At 44.5% G+C, this 15,530-nt stretch overlaps 1 protein-coding gene across 3 annotated transcripts in view; it reads left to right on the forward strand.

Annotated features, from left to right (window-relative positions):
- SACM1L (SAC1 like phosphatidylinositide phosphatase) overlaps window positions 1–15,530 on the forward strand; it is a 58,724-nt gene that overhangs the window by 21,835 nt on the left and 21,359 nt on the right. For all 3 annotated transcript variants that reach the window (XM_007088403.3, XM_042978754.1, XM_015540425.2), the window contains 7 exons: window positions 1,383–1,532; window positions 4,480–4,539; window positions 5,476–5,509; window positions 10,973–11,074; window positions 13,804–13,889; window positions 14,706–14,792; window positions 15,289–15,357. In XM_007088403.3, coding sequence (XP_007088465.1) covers window positions 1,383–1,532; window positions 4,480–4,539; window positions 5,476–5,509; window positions 10,973–11,074; window positions 13,804–13,889; window positions 14,706–14,792; window positions 15,289–15,357 — 588 coding nt within the window. The remainder of the gene's footprint in view (window positions 1–1,382; window positions 1,533–4,479; window positions 4,540–5,475; window positions 5,510–10,972; window positions 11,075–13,803; window positions 13,890–14,705; window positions 14,793–15,288; window positions 15,358–15,530) is intronic.

Below are 15,530 nucleotides of genomic sequence, written 5' to 3' on the forward strand. Positions count from 1 at the left end.
ATGGTTAAGGTGATCAACTTTAAGATCGCATGGTCATTCACAGTCCCACCCTCTCATGCAAAATCAAGATCGCCTGTATTCATATTCAAACAGTATTTTTGCTTGAAGTCTTTTTTAAAAATTACATGAGTGGCATCACCCTGTTCTGGTTCTTGAAAATTACTTTTAAGTCAGTGCTATGTTTAGAGATTGACACTTACTGAGTGTTTGTCTAAGTGTGATTTTATTTACAGTGTTTACTTTTTCAAAATTTTAACTTGTATTTTTAGTCCCAAGATTACAAAAATATTGGCTTCCAAAAGAAAACGTAGGATCCTAAAAGATGTAACACGTAACTCTCCCGTAGTAGACATTTCTAAAAATGAGCCCCAGCACTTGCTGCCTTGTTGACTAAATCAGACTGTAGGATATGCTCCTATACTATAAACTTAAAATTTCTTTTTTACTAAATATGTTAATATATATTGACATATTCGTTTCCTGTAAGGCATGGTATTTAAGGCAATAGAAATGGTTGTATTTATTTAATAGCCCAATAACATTGACTTGAACAGTTTTTTCTTGTTGCTGTACTTGGTTTTCAGGCTGTGCAACTAATTTTCACATTGTTCACTGCATATAATTGGCTTAGAACTTTTGTTCTTAAAAAATAAAAAAAGATATGAGCCCATATTAAAAATTTCGTAGTATGTAGGTTTGTAACATGCACATTAACATGTTAATCGTTTGATAGTCCTCAAACATTACCAAACATCAGTTGTTTTGTAAAACAAGGATAAAAATATACGTCAATCTGGATATTCATTGGGAAAGTCACCTAAGATAATTATCGGAAAGTAAAGATGAGTATTATTTTTACTGGACATTTCTTTTTCAGATCTTTGCATTAAAAAAAAGAATTTAATTCCCTTCCAGCCCAGTGAAGTTTCGTAGGAATGAGGACGGTTATTATTCCCTTGTTATTTACTCGCTGTGTTATTTGGCCTCTCGTGAGTTTATGTTTTTCATTTGTCAAATGAGGGTAATAACACTAGCCCAGCAGGGGTGTTACGAAGAGGGAAGAATCTGTCTCCAAAAAGTCTGGCAGGAGGTCATAACCTGAGGCGGTGGTGTTGTGTTAAAATAACTTGTGCCCTTTAGAGTAAAGACTGAAGGATACCGAGGCCAGGAGTTCGACCCAGTCATCTAAGGTAACAACACCCTATGCTGTTTATCGAACTTCCTCCGTGTCAGGAAGTGGCCTCAGTCCTGGGGGACGGTGAGCATCGTCCTCCTTGCCAGTCCTTATGCCGGTGACAGTTAACAGGGCCGCACTTAATGTTTCTGGCAGATTCCTTTTCAAGTATGAGACAGACTGATATATTTCTCCCTTTTGTTTATAGTTACAAGATAATAAAACTTTCCTAGCGATGTTAAACCATGTCCTGAATGTGGATGGGTTTTACTTCTCAACGACATATGATTTGACCCACACCTTGCAGCGGCTGTCCAACACGAGCCCAGAATTCCAAGAAATGAGTCTTTTGGAAAGGGTAAGCTTTGTCTTCAGTTATTTTTACTTATTTTAGGGTTCTTAAAAATGTGTTTATTTTTGTTTTTTGAGTTCTTTTCTTTTTTAAAAAATGTTTATTTTGAGAGAGAGAGAAAGTGAGCACGAGTGGGGGAGGGGCAGAGAGAGAGAGAGAAACTTCCAGCTAACAGTGCAGAGCCCCACAGAGGGCTAGGTCCCATGATCCTGGGATCGTGGCCTGAGCCGAAATCAAGAGCCAGATGCTCAACCAGCTGAGTCACTCAGGTGCCCCTTGGGGTGTTTTTTTTTTAAGGGGCATATCTCTATTTCATCCATAAAAATGCTTATTGATTTTTCTCAATCCTGGCTGTGTCAGGATCCTGTGTGGGGTTGAAAACATACCACATTCTCAGTATCCATCACAATAGCAAAGTCGGGATCCCAGAATCTGAACGTGTTACGCAGACAGGATTGAGAACCACCGGTGTAAAGTATTCAGAAATCCAGTCTAAACAGACATGTTGGTAGTTTCCTGGCTCTCAGTGTTGGGTAGTAGAACGGTTGTTCATGTTAACAACATAATTATATTAAAAAGTTAATGTTCCAGCAGGCAGCGTTCTTTCTGCAGTGCTGTCATTTGCAGTTTTTGCAACTAGAAAAGTAAGAACTTACTGATTTAAGAGCTTGAAAAATACCTTTTTAAGGTGGAGTTTTTTGTTGTTTTGCCTTTTTAAAAAAAATTCTTTTTTAATGTTTGCTTTGAGAGTGCGTACATGGGGGGGGGGGCAGAGAGAGAGAGAGAGAGAGAGAGAGAGAGAGAGAGAATCCCAAGCAAGCTCTGTGCTTTCCACATAGAGCCTGACGTGGGGCTTGATCCCACGAATCATGAGATCATGACCTGAGCCAGAATCAAGAGTCGGACACTTAACCGACTGAGCCACCCAGGCGCCCTGCCTTTAATTTTTTAACCTGAGTGTATCTTTAAAAGTAGGTCTCGAATGATATCAACCTAAAATTCCTGCTCTTCAGGAACCTGGATAATTGCTGCCTTGATTTTTTTTTTTTTTTTTTTTTATTAATAAACCTTAGATGTGTTTAGGGAGCAGACAGAATTTAAAAGGTTGCTGTCTTACCTGTTAGGTTAGACCATATGAAATTGCCAGTAATTGATCATTTTTGACCAATAAAAATGATAATTTCATATAGTTCAGCCTAAATCAGTACTTTAGTTGGTTCTTCTAAGATATTATATTCTAATCTAGTAAAATCGTATGTAGGCTTGGATGCAAATTCAGATGTAAGCTAAGCAATCGTGAAATTTGGCTTTTAACCACAGAGGCTGTTGCTTTTAGAAGGAGTTGCTCTGTCACATTCTCCATCTGTTTATCAAATGTCTCTGGGATACCTGCTGTGTACCAGGCACTGTACCAGCCAGTGGGGACACAGAGGGAAAAGGACGGCCCCTCGTGGGAGCCTGCAGTCTCCTGGGGAAGCACAGGTCCGGGCAGTCACAGAACAAGGAACCATAGCTGTCATGGAGCCATGTACCCAAATGGGGTGGCTTCCGAGGGAAACGTGGGTCTCCCTGGGTCTGGGGGAGTTGGGGATGACTGCAAAGGAAGGTACTCTTGAGCGGATGCTGAATAGGCCTTGTTGGTCAGGGGACAGCGGGAGAGGGAGGGTTCCAGGCGGGGATGGTGGCGGTACTGTTGCGAAACTGAGAGGGAAGCCATCTCACGTGTTGGGAAGTGAACTTGTCAGCTACTCAGAGTCCGTTAAAGTCAACGCAGGAAATCGTGAGAGTGACAAATGAACCATATAGACCTTAAACATTGTATGTAACTTAAAACATAAAATTTTACCCTGGTCCATTTTTTGGTATAGGACTATAAGCTTTTCTTCATTTGGGGTTCCTCGATTCCTGCGTAAAGTACATCCTTAACACTTTCCAGTTTGAGTCTGTAAAGATTCGGACACCCGCAGAGTGATCCGTTGGCAGAATCCTGTAGATTCTGTTTCTCTACCTGCCGCCCCTCTGGATCCAACAGCAGCATTATTTTAGCAGCTTGCCTTTTACCACTTTCAATTCCATATCGTTCAGCTGTACATATGTAAAAAGTAGTTTGTTCTTAAGCCCTATTTCCTTGATGTGTAAGACACTTAGTTAATTTTGTAACGATGAATAACAGGTACAGCATGCACACGGCGATCGGGGCACACGCCTGAACCTGGGAGGTGTGTGCTGAGCGAGGCTGGGTGCGGCTGACTGCCAGAGCCCCCCACCCCCACCCCCCACCTCCCGGGGACTCGGTTGTAGAGGGGCAGGGACAGTGCCAGCGCTGTGTTTTGTAAAGTGAATGGAGAGAATCAGTTAATCCACTGCGTTGCTGAGGGGACCTCTTCTGCAGTTATCGTTTGAAAGAGTGGCCAGAGATGCCCTCAGGGAGTTGACGGAGGGGCTGGCAGAGGTTTGTTCTTCAGGGGACAGCGAGCTGGGAATCTGAAGGATTCCCAGCAGCCAGGAGACGGGTCCCATTCGAGAGCTCCTGCCCGGCAGCATGCGGAGGGAAGGGTGGGGAGGGCAAGGCTGAGGCTGGAGGTGGGGTGGGGGAGGCTGTTGTGGTGGTTAGATTGGAGTCAAGTGTTGGCCAGGGCAGTGGGAGCAGAGATGCAGGAGATAGGGTGGATTTGGAAGGAGATTTAGGAGGACTTGGCAGTTGACTACAGGTAAGAGAAGGACAGATTCCAGAGGACGCATGCGTTTTTCTCTGGGCCCGCATCACTGGCCTGAGTCGGGGAGACCTGAGATACCCCGAGGAGGGGCGGATTTGAGGGGAGGTTCTGCTTGGCCGGTCAACGAGACCTGCGTGTAGCCACCAGGTGGAGACATAGATCGTTTCATAGTTTTCTCTCCGTAGAAACTCAGGTTGGCAGGAGACATTTTATTAATTTTAAATCTTCTCTCTCAGGCAGATCAGCGGTTTGTATGGAATGGTCATCTTCTAAGAGAACTTTCTGCGCAGCCAGAGGTGAGGTCTGCTAGATGAAACCTGCTTGTCGTAGTCCAAGTTTTAATTGAATACGTATTACAAAATGGCTGCCTAATCACTAGGGATTTTAGTCAACACTTCTCATTGAACTCACTTTATAACTTACAGCCTTTGCCAGGTCTACCCCCTCCCATTTTCTGGTTTGAAGAAGCCCAGTTAATTTACTCTGATCTCCTACAGAAGCCTTAAAAGAGAAAAAATACTTGCATAAAAATGCATTGCTTTCTATGAGTAAGGGAGAGAGAGAGAGAGAGAGAGAGAGAGAGAGAGAGAGAGAGAGAGAGAGAATGGGCCTTGGTGGGTGAGTGATGGGAAGTGAGGGGCCCCAGGAGGTCCCTGGGAAAGTGAGAGCTCTGCGTTGGTCTTCAGTCATCCAGGAGAGACACGCACAGATGTCACCTTCCTCTGTCCTTCGTTCATGCACATGCGGCGTGAACGGGGAAGCCCAGCCAGGAAGCATAGCATATTGAATCTGGGTACATAGGTTTGCCCAGTGTCTTTACTTCTTGGCATTTGCTGTGCTTTTTTGGAAGAGGCGTATGAGCTTCCAGCAGTTAGCAGGGGTGTCTCTTTTCCCTGGAGCAGTCGAGTCGTCCTCAGCAAAGAGGACTGGACGGGGGATAAACCTCCTGCAGCTTCACGTAGCTTTTTAGCGTTCCAGAATCTGAACACTTAGGCCCAAATGATCGTATCACGTTCTTAAACGTTTTTTAATTGAAAAGACAAGGGGACATTAGAGACATTTTTTTTCTTTAAATAGAAAGTTATCCCTAAGCTTCATACCTGGTTGTATTTGCATGTTACCTCTGTGACGTGCAAATATTTTTGTATAGTATGAAAATATTTTATGTGGCACCTTTTTGTTTATTTTGAAAGCATATTTATTCCTAAATGTAATGTGTCTCTTCATTTCAGGTCCACCGGTTTGCTCTTCCCGTGTTACATGGCTGTATCCTTATGTAGCGTCGCTCCTCAGTTAATGTGGCAGTCTTTATGTCGGTATTTTTCATGGGGCAGATTTAGGAACAATCCCAGTTGTATGAGGAAAGCATTTTAGGATTAATCGAAATTGCTTTTGATAACAAAATCAAACCACCTTTAACATAAAAAAATCTTAGAATAGTGGTTATACATGGGTCCCCTCCCTTTTTTCTTTTCTTTTTTTTTTTTTTAATGAGCTCTTTAGACTGAATTATTCTGTCTGTTCAAGAATTCTGGGGCTGGCGGTTTAAAGGAGTACACACACTTTGTTTTGTCTTCATTCGATTTTGTCTTCGATTTTGTCCCAATAAACGAAGTAGTTCAAAGAGTAGTTTGAGCCTGGCTATTAAAAGGAAGACTTCCCCTTCCCCTTAAAAAAGTTAGATTGAGGAACTAGGGTGACCAGCGATGTGGAGAGGAGAACGAACATGAAAAATTATATTGGTTATGCGAAATAACGAATCTGTGAGAATAGTTGCTACACAAAGAATAATGCTCACCGGGGAAGGTCTGCGCACATGCAGAATTAATCATGATTATCCAATTGTAAGTTCATTTTATATTTTTTTAATATTTACTTATTTTGAGAGAGAGCGAGTGTGTGCTCACGGGGCAAGGGCAGAGAGAGAGGAACCCAAGCAGGCCCCGCCCTGTCAGCGCAGAGCCCGACGTAGGGTTCAGTAGCAGGAACAGCAAAATCATGCCCTGAGCCAAGATCAAGAGTCGGCTTAACTCTCAACCGACTGCGCCACCCGGACACCCTGTTGGTTCACTTTAAAAACTTACCAGCGACATCAGGATTAAAATAGGGAAGCAGAGTGAGCTGCCGTTAAAGGAGAAGTCTGCCACTGAGTGCCCATAGTCAGCACTGTGATTTCCCTGCAGAAACGGAGGTGATCTTTGTATCAGGTACCCCCAAGAAGTTTACTAAAGAAACAGTCTGTGGTTTATATGCTCATTACGTTAACATGATGTCTTTAAATTATTCTTGTTATACTTAAAGCAGAAAAAGTTTGGAGGAAACATTTTTCACAGTTGTGGGAGGATAAAAATCAGAAACTCTGGGGATAAAAGCTCTTGTTTACTCGGTGTCTGTGCCCCCTCCCCTTCCCCGGAATATTTCTAAGTTCTCCTAAAACTAAAATAAACAACATATCTAGGTAGTGCTTTTAGGGGTTTGGGACAGTTGTGTGTGTGTGTGTGTGTGTGTGTGTGTGTGTGTGTGTGTGTGTGTGTGTGTTTCTAAAATGAGATTGTGAATGGACAGATGGACAGCAATATCAGATGAGATTACTTTTTCTGGGTGATTTTAGAAACAGCCTATCCGCTTATTTAGCTTTAAATCTAAAGCTTTAAATTCGCCTTTGTTTAATGCAGTTTCAGTGTTTGACATGCATGGAGAGAGAGAGGCGGGAACAGAGGCCTGGAGGCAGGAAAGGGGGAGGTGGGAGCCACTCTGGGGAGGAGCCGAATCCAGGTTATGCCCGGCCTTGTGGGCTTTGCACTGTAACCGTGGCAAGAAACTTGGGGTTCGCCGAGAGGACTGGCATGGTGAGACGGTCACTGTGACGGAGACAGAGAACAGGCCAAAGGCGGCCATGGGAGGATACAGGGGATAATTGGGAGACAGTTGCAGTAATCCAGGTGTGAGAGGTCGTGGTACCCGGGACCAGGACGGTAGCAGTGACAGTGGTGGAGGTGGCCAGGTTCTAGAACCTTCTGACAAATTGTACGTGGGGAATGCAAGAAGGGGGTTTAGCATGAATCCGAGGTCCATGGCCAGAGTAAGTGGAAGGGAGCCCTCCTCTGGAGTGTGGAAGAGCCTGGAGGCGGGAGGGAGGCCAGAGGGTCCGGAGTCCCATTGGGACGCGCTGAGCTTGAGGTCTGTGTGGCTTCTAAGTAGGGGTGTCATGGAAGCAGATGGATTCAGGGACTGGCCTCTGCGAGGGAAGTTCACGTTGGAGATGTAAATTTGACAGTCCTCTGGGCACAGACGGCATTTAAAAAGCCACAAAGCTGATGAGCTCATCGAAGGGAATACGCGTAGAGAAGAGAAAAGGTCTTGGAGAAACAGAGAAGGTGGCCTGAAGGGAGTTCTAGAGAGCGAGGAAATGCTAGAGCCGCGGACTGTAGGCCTCAGTGAGCACAAAGGGCCTGTGGAGTGGGGGCGTCAGTGTGAGGGAGCGCGAAGGGCGGGAGAAATGAAAATGAAGCAGCCAAGGCCAGTGAGGAAGAGGGGACCACGCAAGTGAGCGCGGGGTCCCCGAAGCAAGTGAGAAGACCGTCTGCAGGCACGGGGGTCGTCGGGTGCTGGTTGGTCAAATACGGGCATTCGAGAGGGACCTTACGTACCTGCTTCCCCCACTCTCCTCCCCAAATGGGAGATGTTACCAGCTGCCGACGAGAAGGATTTGGAGAAGGGGAAAACGGAAGAAGGTGAGAGCACAGTCACACGCTGCAGTGACGTCCGTGAGTGTGTGACAGGTGGAGGCTAGTGCCCCGGCCCTCTGCCATTGTGGATGGGAAGCAGACGGGTGTACGCGGGTGCTAGTTGGCAGACAGGTGTGGTGGGAGCACGTGGGCCTGGCTCTCATTCCCCCAGAGGAACAGGAAACAGTGGCGTGAGTGGAACGAGAGAGGATTGTTGCAGGCTGAGAAAGTGTGGCATGGGCACCCGAGTGGCAGTGGATGGCCCGGGGCGGAACTCACTGATAAAGACCGGAAGGAAGTAAACGTATTCACGTGGTAGAAGTTATATCATGGTGATGAGATGCTGTATGGTTTTTACTTTCTCGTTTCTTCCGTGCTCTCTGGATTTTCTAAAGTGTATGTAGATTTGTCTTGTAATCAGAGGAAATGATTCATAAAGCAGTCAGTCGTATTCTATGCTACGCTTAGTTCTCTAAGGGCAGGCTCCTGTCTGACTCATCTTTGTGCCCTGGCCCGAAATAGGGAATGGGTGAATGAGGGAAAGAATAAATACTGCCTCGGATTCTTCTTCAGTGCTGTGGGTTCTAAGGAAAAGTGAATTGGGAGCTCAGGATGAGTCAATGTTACGTCTGATGGTATCAGATCAAAGAGAGGGATGAATCATTAGGAATTCATACCGCTCGTGTCCCTCAGTACCATCATTTTGAAAGTGACTTGGCATTCTCTTGTGAACTTACCAGAACTTCCCCTATGCCTACGCAGTAGGTTTATACCAGGAGGTGTTTACGGGAGTGTTCACAGCACCACTTACTAACCTAACGTGAGTTCCGTCAAAGAAGAGTTAGGGCTTTCGTAGTGTGGTCCTTACAGATGGCGCAGGGCACTGAGGGGGAGGGGACTACTGGCTCACGCGGTCCCAGCATGAATCTTGGGAACCTACTGGTGGAAATAAGGGCTGAAGTTTATCAAGAATGTGGTGCTTTTTTATAAAACGCAAATATAAGCAGGCCATGTGTTGTTAAGTCACGGTCGCGGGTGGTGAAATTAAAAAGGCAGGATGGAGGGGTGCCTGGGTGTCTCAGGTGTCCAACTCTTGATTTCAGCTCAGGTCATGAGCTCCTGGTTCGTGAGATCGAGCCCCACGTCAGGCTCGACATGTCTCACGTCTGTGCTGGCAGCGCGGAGCCTGCTTACTTCTGGGCAAGAAGATACTTGGATGAGTTGGAGAAGGAACAGATAATTAGACTCAGGGTTTCGGTACTGTTCTGAAGTTGGACAGTAAATTCGTAGATAATTTGAGTCAAGTTACATGTTAAGAAAGTGTTACCTATAAAAAAGAAGCACGGGGCAAACCCAAATAAATGAGGAAGGAAGGAAGATAAGGCCGTTGAGACGATGAAAGAAGCCTGTCTTTCTGTTACCCGTACAGACAGATGAAGCATTGGTAGAGACCAAGAGTCAGAGTCGTCCTTTAGAGAACTTGGCACTTCCTGATACAATCAGATGACAAGTATAGCCCGTGGCCTGGCAGTGCCGTCCCCACGTCCGGATGCAGGGACGTTTGCCGCCCCACCGATGCCAGCTAGAACCGGAAGCGGCCTGGACAGTAGGACGGACAAGCCAGTGCAGCCAGTAGGCACGCGGTGGATGGAACACGGCCGTAGCAGCAAGCGAGCCGCACGCGTGTCGTGGAACAGATACGGCGAGCCCGGAGAGCATACGCAGGAGAGTTCCTTTTATGTGAGAAGGGTTAAAAACTATCCGCCTCAACCACGGATCGCTCGGTGCAGAGCTAGAAAGACCAGCGAGGGAGTGATGGGCTGAGTGGGTGGTGGTCCTCACTTGGAGGGCGGGACGCAGGGGAGCTAGATGCAGGGGGGGTGACTGACCGCTCTGGGTGCTTGGGGGTGCCGGGGGCACACGCGTGGGTGGGCGTGTGCGTGTATGTGATGGTTTTTGTGACGCTCAGACATCCTTCACTGCGATCGGCCGTGTTGGCCAACTCTAAGCATACGGTTCAGCGAGTGGCATTTCATTCATAATGAGGAACGAAGAGCATCAGACCATCTCCTTCAGCCCAACCGCAAGTCCTCTGTCCCTGAGGCAGTAGCTCCCCAGACACGGCTGTTTTTGTAAATACCTCGATACACTGTGTATTTTTTCCTCTTTATTGTATCTCCTAATAACCCCGTTTTAACGGAAGAGGTCCGCCCTCTCCAGAAGCTCCTTCACCCTGGCCGTGAGGTGGAGAGGCCCGTGCCTTGGGAGTTTGCAGGGGTGGAGGCCTCTGCACGGCCGAGCGGGAGCGAGCGAGTGTCCGGCACGTGCCATTGCTGGGTTTGTTGGGGACACAGTTTTTATGTTAGGAAAAGCTTTTGAGGGAGCTGCTCTCTTTCCATCTTCCGTTTCACTTTTCCTGTTTTAAGGAAAAAGTAGAGTCAGAGTGTGTTGGTGGATAATCCTTCATTCACAGTTTGATCTGTAAATCTTCACGGGCTTACCGTTGTGGGTACTTGATATTCGTAATTAACGAATAGGACGTATTTTTGTTTTTCTTTCAAATTGCGGTAGCCAGGTCCCCCCTCCCCCCCTTTTTTTTTCCCCATTTCTTACTTGAAGGCAAAACTATTTTAAAGTTAGGTTTTTCATTCAGGGTAGGTTTTTTGGTGATGTGGGTAATACTTTAATTTTAGAAAGCGGCTGAGGCTAGCAGAGAAAGGAAATCATATTATTTAAATAGAAACAGTGTAATGAACCACTTCAACATACTGTCTGTATGTCCTTGTATATAGGCTTGCTGACTTGACCAAACTTCACAGTTGAATAGTACAGTGCTAAAGGCTCGTGAATATTCACGAAGAACGCCAAAAGAATGCATATTTTTCACCCTTTTTTCTCCTAAAGATGGAGTCGTTCTGGCTAGGGTAAATAGACTCAAATGTCACCTGGAAATAATGCATATGATTTCTATAAATGTTATATTTTTCTTAATGGAGCTAAGTTATTACTATGCACTCGTGTTCTATTAACGGAAAATACTTTGATTGGATTCTCATCTCGAGGAGGAGTTGTTTCAGAGCTGGTGTGCGCTATTATGTAAGAGGTGAGGTTAACTTTGTCAGCGTGATTCAGTACCGGGTGGTATCTATCCCTCATCAATGTTTTGTCCTACGGTGACTCGAATGTAACCTTTTGTATTCTGTTTTCATCATCATTTGATAGCCTCACTGAATATTTATCTCCTGCTTCATTATAATAATTAGGTAGGTCTTCTGGGCTTTACCCCAGCTACTGTAGTTACAGCGGAGATGTTAATGAGACCCTGTAGGCTGCTTCTTACCGCTTTGAGAGGAATTGTTCCTGTTATTTGCCGGATGTCTGAAAGCCAGCTGGACTCTGAGTAGTTTTCAGTAACCTAAACTCAGGTCAGAAAGTATTTTCTCCTAATTGCTTTTGGCTCCTTTGCATACATAAAGCTAGACCTTTGACCTTATGCCTGCAACTTTAAAGATTTACGTTTGGAGCCTTTAGCCCCTAGGGTTTGTAGTAGCAACATGCTAATTTGCTTAAACCAAGCTTTTAAAAGCTGCATTGAAAATTAGGGACATTACGAAAAGGAGTTTCTCTGACTCGTCTTATTTATTTATTTTTTTTTTATAGGCCAGGCTATATCGGAATGAAATCCTATGGACCATTAGATAAATTGCAGAAGTTTTAGGCCAGGAAGTTGTCAAGGTTATTCCCTTATTACGGGTGAAATAGCAGAAGAAAGGCACTTAGTAAGTGACCTGGCCAAGATCGCAGAACCAGAATTGGAGTTAGCGACTCCTTCCTGAGTAGATTGTTTTGGATGGAGACGTATGTTGAATTAAAAATTTTGAGCAAGTAATGTATTCACGTAGTTTAGGTATCAAAAAGTATACGCATATATGCAGCAAAAAACATTTCTCATTTTTTGAGCCCGTCCACTCGATATTCCTCCACTACCAGCTAATCAGTTGTTAGTTCCTGTTTATCCTTCCAGATCATTTTTACGCTGTTACGGTTGTATGTTCTCCTTCTCCTCTTATAGACATTGATTGTATGCTCTGCCCGTTTTCTTGCACCTTGTTTTTTTCTGTTTTTTAAATCTATATGTCTTAGAAATCTTTTCATAAAGGTCTGCCTCCCTTTCTGTCTCTCTCCTTCCCTCCCTGCACCCTAACCCCTCCATGCACACCAACCTCACTCTCATTTCTAAAAATATTCCTTGATGGGAATTACGGAAAGAACCAAGTATACGATGCTTCTGACAAGTAATTTTAGCAGGTATTGAGTTCTTAAAAAAAAAAAAAAAAAAAATGAAAAAGCCGGGAGGCACGCCTGGCTGGCTCATCGGTGGAGCAAGCGACTCTTAATCTTGGGGTCATGAGTTCGAGCCCCGTGTTGGGTGTAGAGATTACTGAAAAATAAAATCTTAAGAAAAAGTGTTGAGAAAGCATTTCACTGCCAATTTGATTCAGTAATTTTGTCCCCATCAATATTAACAAAAACAGCTACCTCACCTCAAAATGTTGTTTGATAAATAGATCAAATAGAAGGGACATTAAGAAATATCTGAGGTGGTTAAAAATAGATCTGATAGGATATTAAGAAATATCTGAGGTGGTTAAAAATCTATTGATTAAAAAAAAATTTTTTTTTAATGTTTATTCATTATTGAGAGATAGAAACTGAGCATGAGCAGGGGAGGGGCAGAGAGAGGGGGAGACACAGAATCTGAGGCAGGCTCCAGGCTCCGAGCTGTCAGCACAGAGCCCGACGCGGGGCTCGAACTCACCAACCGTGAGATCATGACCTGAGCCGAAGTCGGACGCCCAACCGACTGAGCCACCCAGGCGCCCCAAATCTTTTGATTTCTTAATGATAACTTGGTAATTTGAGTTCAAGACTAGCTTGAAAGTTGCCTTTACAAGCTTTTCATAATGAAAATAGCGTATGTAAACGATTGTACAGGAAGGTTTCAGGTAATCGGATGGACTAACTAATGTCAAGACTAAACGCTTTGGAGCAATGCTTTTCAAACTAGGCTTTGTGGGTATGTTCATGAAGTTACAGGGGTTCTGGCACCATACAGGTTTTGTGTTTTCATTTTGATAATTAAAATCATTGTAAACGCTTGTTGGACCCTTTGCATTATTACAATGAAATACTGTCAACCTGATGACCCACATTTGCATTTGCTATTGTAACTTTCAAAATAGTTTTTTTCAAACTGGGATCTATGGACATACTTTCAGGGGTCCTTGAAAATTTGATTTTTAAAAAAAAATTTTTTAACATTTATTTATTTTTGAGAGAGAGAGACAGTGTAAGCAGGGGAGGGACAGAGAGAGAGGGAGAGACACAGAATCTGAAGCAGGCTTCAGACTCTGAGCTGTCAGCACAGAATCCGACATGGGGCTCGAACTCACGAACTGTGAGATCACGACCTGAGCCGAAGCTGGACACTCAACTGACTGAGCCACCCAGGTGCCCCAGAGAATTTGCTTTTTCTTGAAAATATTTCTCAAGTTTGAAGGACGCTGTTTTAGAGGAATTGTGTATGTACAAACAACTGACACATTAGTGACCCACTTCACCTGTTTATTGATAGGTCGTTAATACCCCCCTTAAGCCTGTTCAAAGGAGTGAGCCGCTGGTAGCTTTCTGATCATGGAGCATGTGTATGTCTGAAATTTATTTTTACGAGTACTTTCTCACTAACTAGAGTCGACTTAATTCCTTCCAAGTTAAACTGGATGTGTGTCTTACGTCATAAATATCGTTAACTTTAACTTTTTTCCAATTCAGGAATTGATTCTGAAGGCCATGCAGCCAACTTTGTAGAAACAGAACAAATTGTGCACTACAACGGCAGCAGGGCTTCTTTTGTGCAGGCAAGTGGCAAGTGGATGTGTCTGTGAGGCAGCCCGCCAGCTGCTGCTTTTGCTTGGATCGTAATCTTCTGCGCTGTTGTTGAAATTGCCCTCCTCCTTGCTGCTTTTTAAAGCGGCACCATCTACAATGTGGAAAACGTTCACTCAGTACAAGCTACTCCATTAACCTGGCACTCACCTGCCCTTGAATTGAATCCCGAAGGAGAGGGGAGGGGAGGAGATTCAAAGGTTACGGAAGGCGGAAGGCGGAAGGCGGAAGGCGAGCCTCCTATCTGCCCCGCCCTCCAGACTTCAAGGCGCTGGTGATGGGGCCCCTGCCCGTGTGATGGCTTTTCCCACCCTGCACTTCTTCTTGGGACAGCCTGTCTCTTGTTGTCTCCTTGTGGGGTCATGGGTCATTTGCTGCTCCAGAGGAACAGCAGTGGCTCTCAGGCTATTCACAGGTTCATGAACTACTCATTGGGGAATGAATACAGCAGTTTTCTGGTTTGATCATAATACCATATTCTGTAAGACATAACTAAGTTTTACTTGTAGATAAATTGATTTATTTTAGAGGTTAGGGGAAACAGAACTGTTTGTTGCCCAGGGACCAGGTACATAAAACCAAGGAGAAAAAGTCCTTTCCGAATACATTCCGACAAAATAGGAACTCGGGGAGTAGGCAAGTTCACGGACCCTTTCATGGTTGTAGGTTGTATTTAATTTTTTTTCCTTTGTAGTCAGTGACACACACGCGCCCCTGACAGTAAGTTAGCTGAGACAGGTGTGTGTGTGTATTTTCATATTTTCATATTTCTCTCTCTTTTCTTTTAGACTCGAGGATCAATACCACTTTTCTGGTCTCAAAGACCAAATCTCAAGTACAAACCGCTACCGCTGATCAACAAAGTAGCAAATCATGTGAGCATCTTCTGTGCTTTTTTCATTGGCTAAAAATAGCTGAGTGGCATCATAGTTTGCATGTGGAGCACATATTTATTTCTTGCACGTCGGAATTCAGCATCTCTGCCGCCTCTTTCCTGGGTTCTGGCGCCCAGTGAACCTCTGACCCACAGGCTGTAGGGACGGCCTGTCGGAAATGCAGAGAACAAGCTGATCGAACGGGATGGCAAATTTAGATTTTTGAGCTCTCGTAACATTTGCCGCTCCGTGCTGTTCCAAGTACCTAGTGTATTTATTCTGTTTGACGGTGTGCGCAGAACGAAAGTATAGTATTGCAGCTCAGAATTGAATGGCTTGGAGTTAGTTTATCACACGGTATTTAGGGGACCTGGTCTCAATCGTAGTGCCATTCTCTTGAATATACAAATAGGACGTTTAAGGAGATCCTTTAAAAATTTTATAAATGTTCTTATAGTATAATCTGGTAAAGTGTGTAACCCTTTTTTCTTTCTAGATGGATGGTTTCCAAAGGCATTTTGATTCACAAGTTATTATTTATGGAAAACAAGTAATAATCAATCTGGTATGTGTCTTCCATGTTTCTTGGGGGAACAAAACAAAAAACATCTTCAAATATGTAACATCTATCATTATAACTGTTTTTAAGTGTGCAGTTCAGTGGCGTAATGTGTTTTATGGTGTTGTGCAACCATCACAATTGACCGTTGCCGGAAGTTTCCGTCATACCAAACAGAA

This window comes from Panthera tigris, chromosome A2, assembly GCF_018350195.1.
Source record: "Panthera tigris isolate Pti1 chromosome A2, P.tigris_Pti1_mat1.1, whole genome shotgun sequence".
NCBI classification, from domain to species: Eukaryota; Metazoa; Chordata; class Mammalia; order Carnivora; family Felidae; genus Panthera; species Panthera tigris.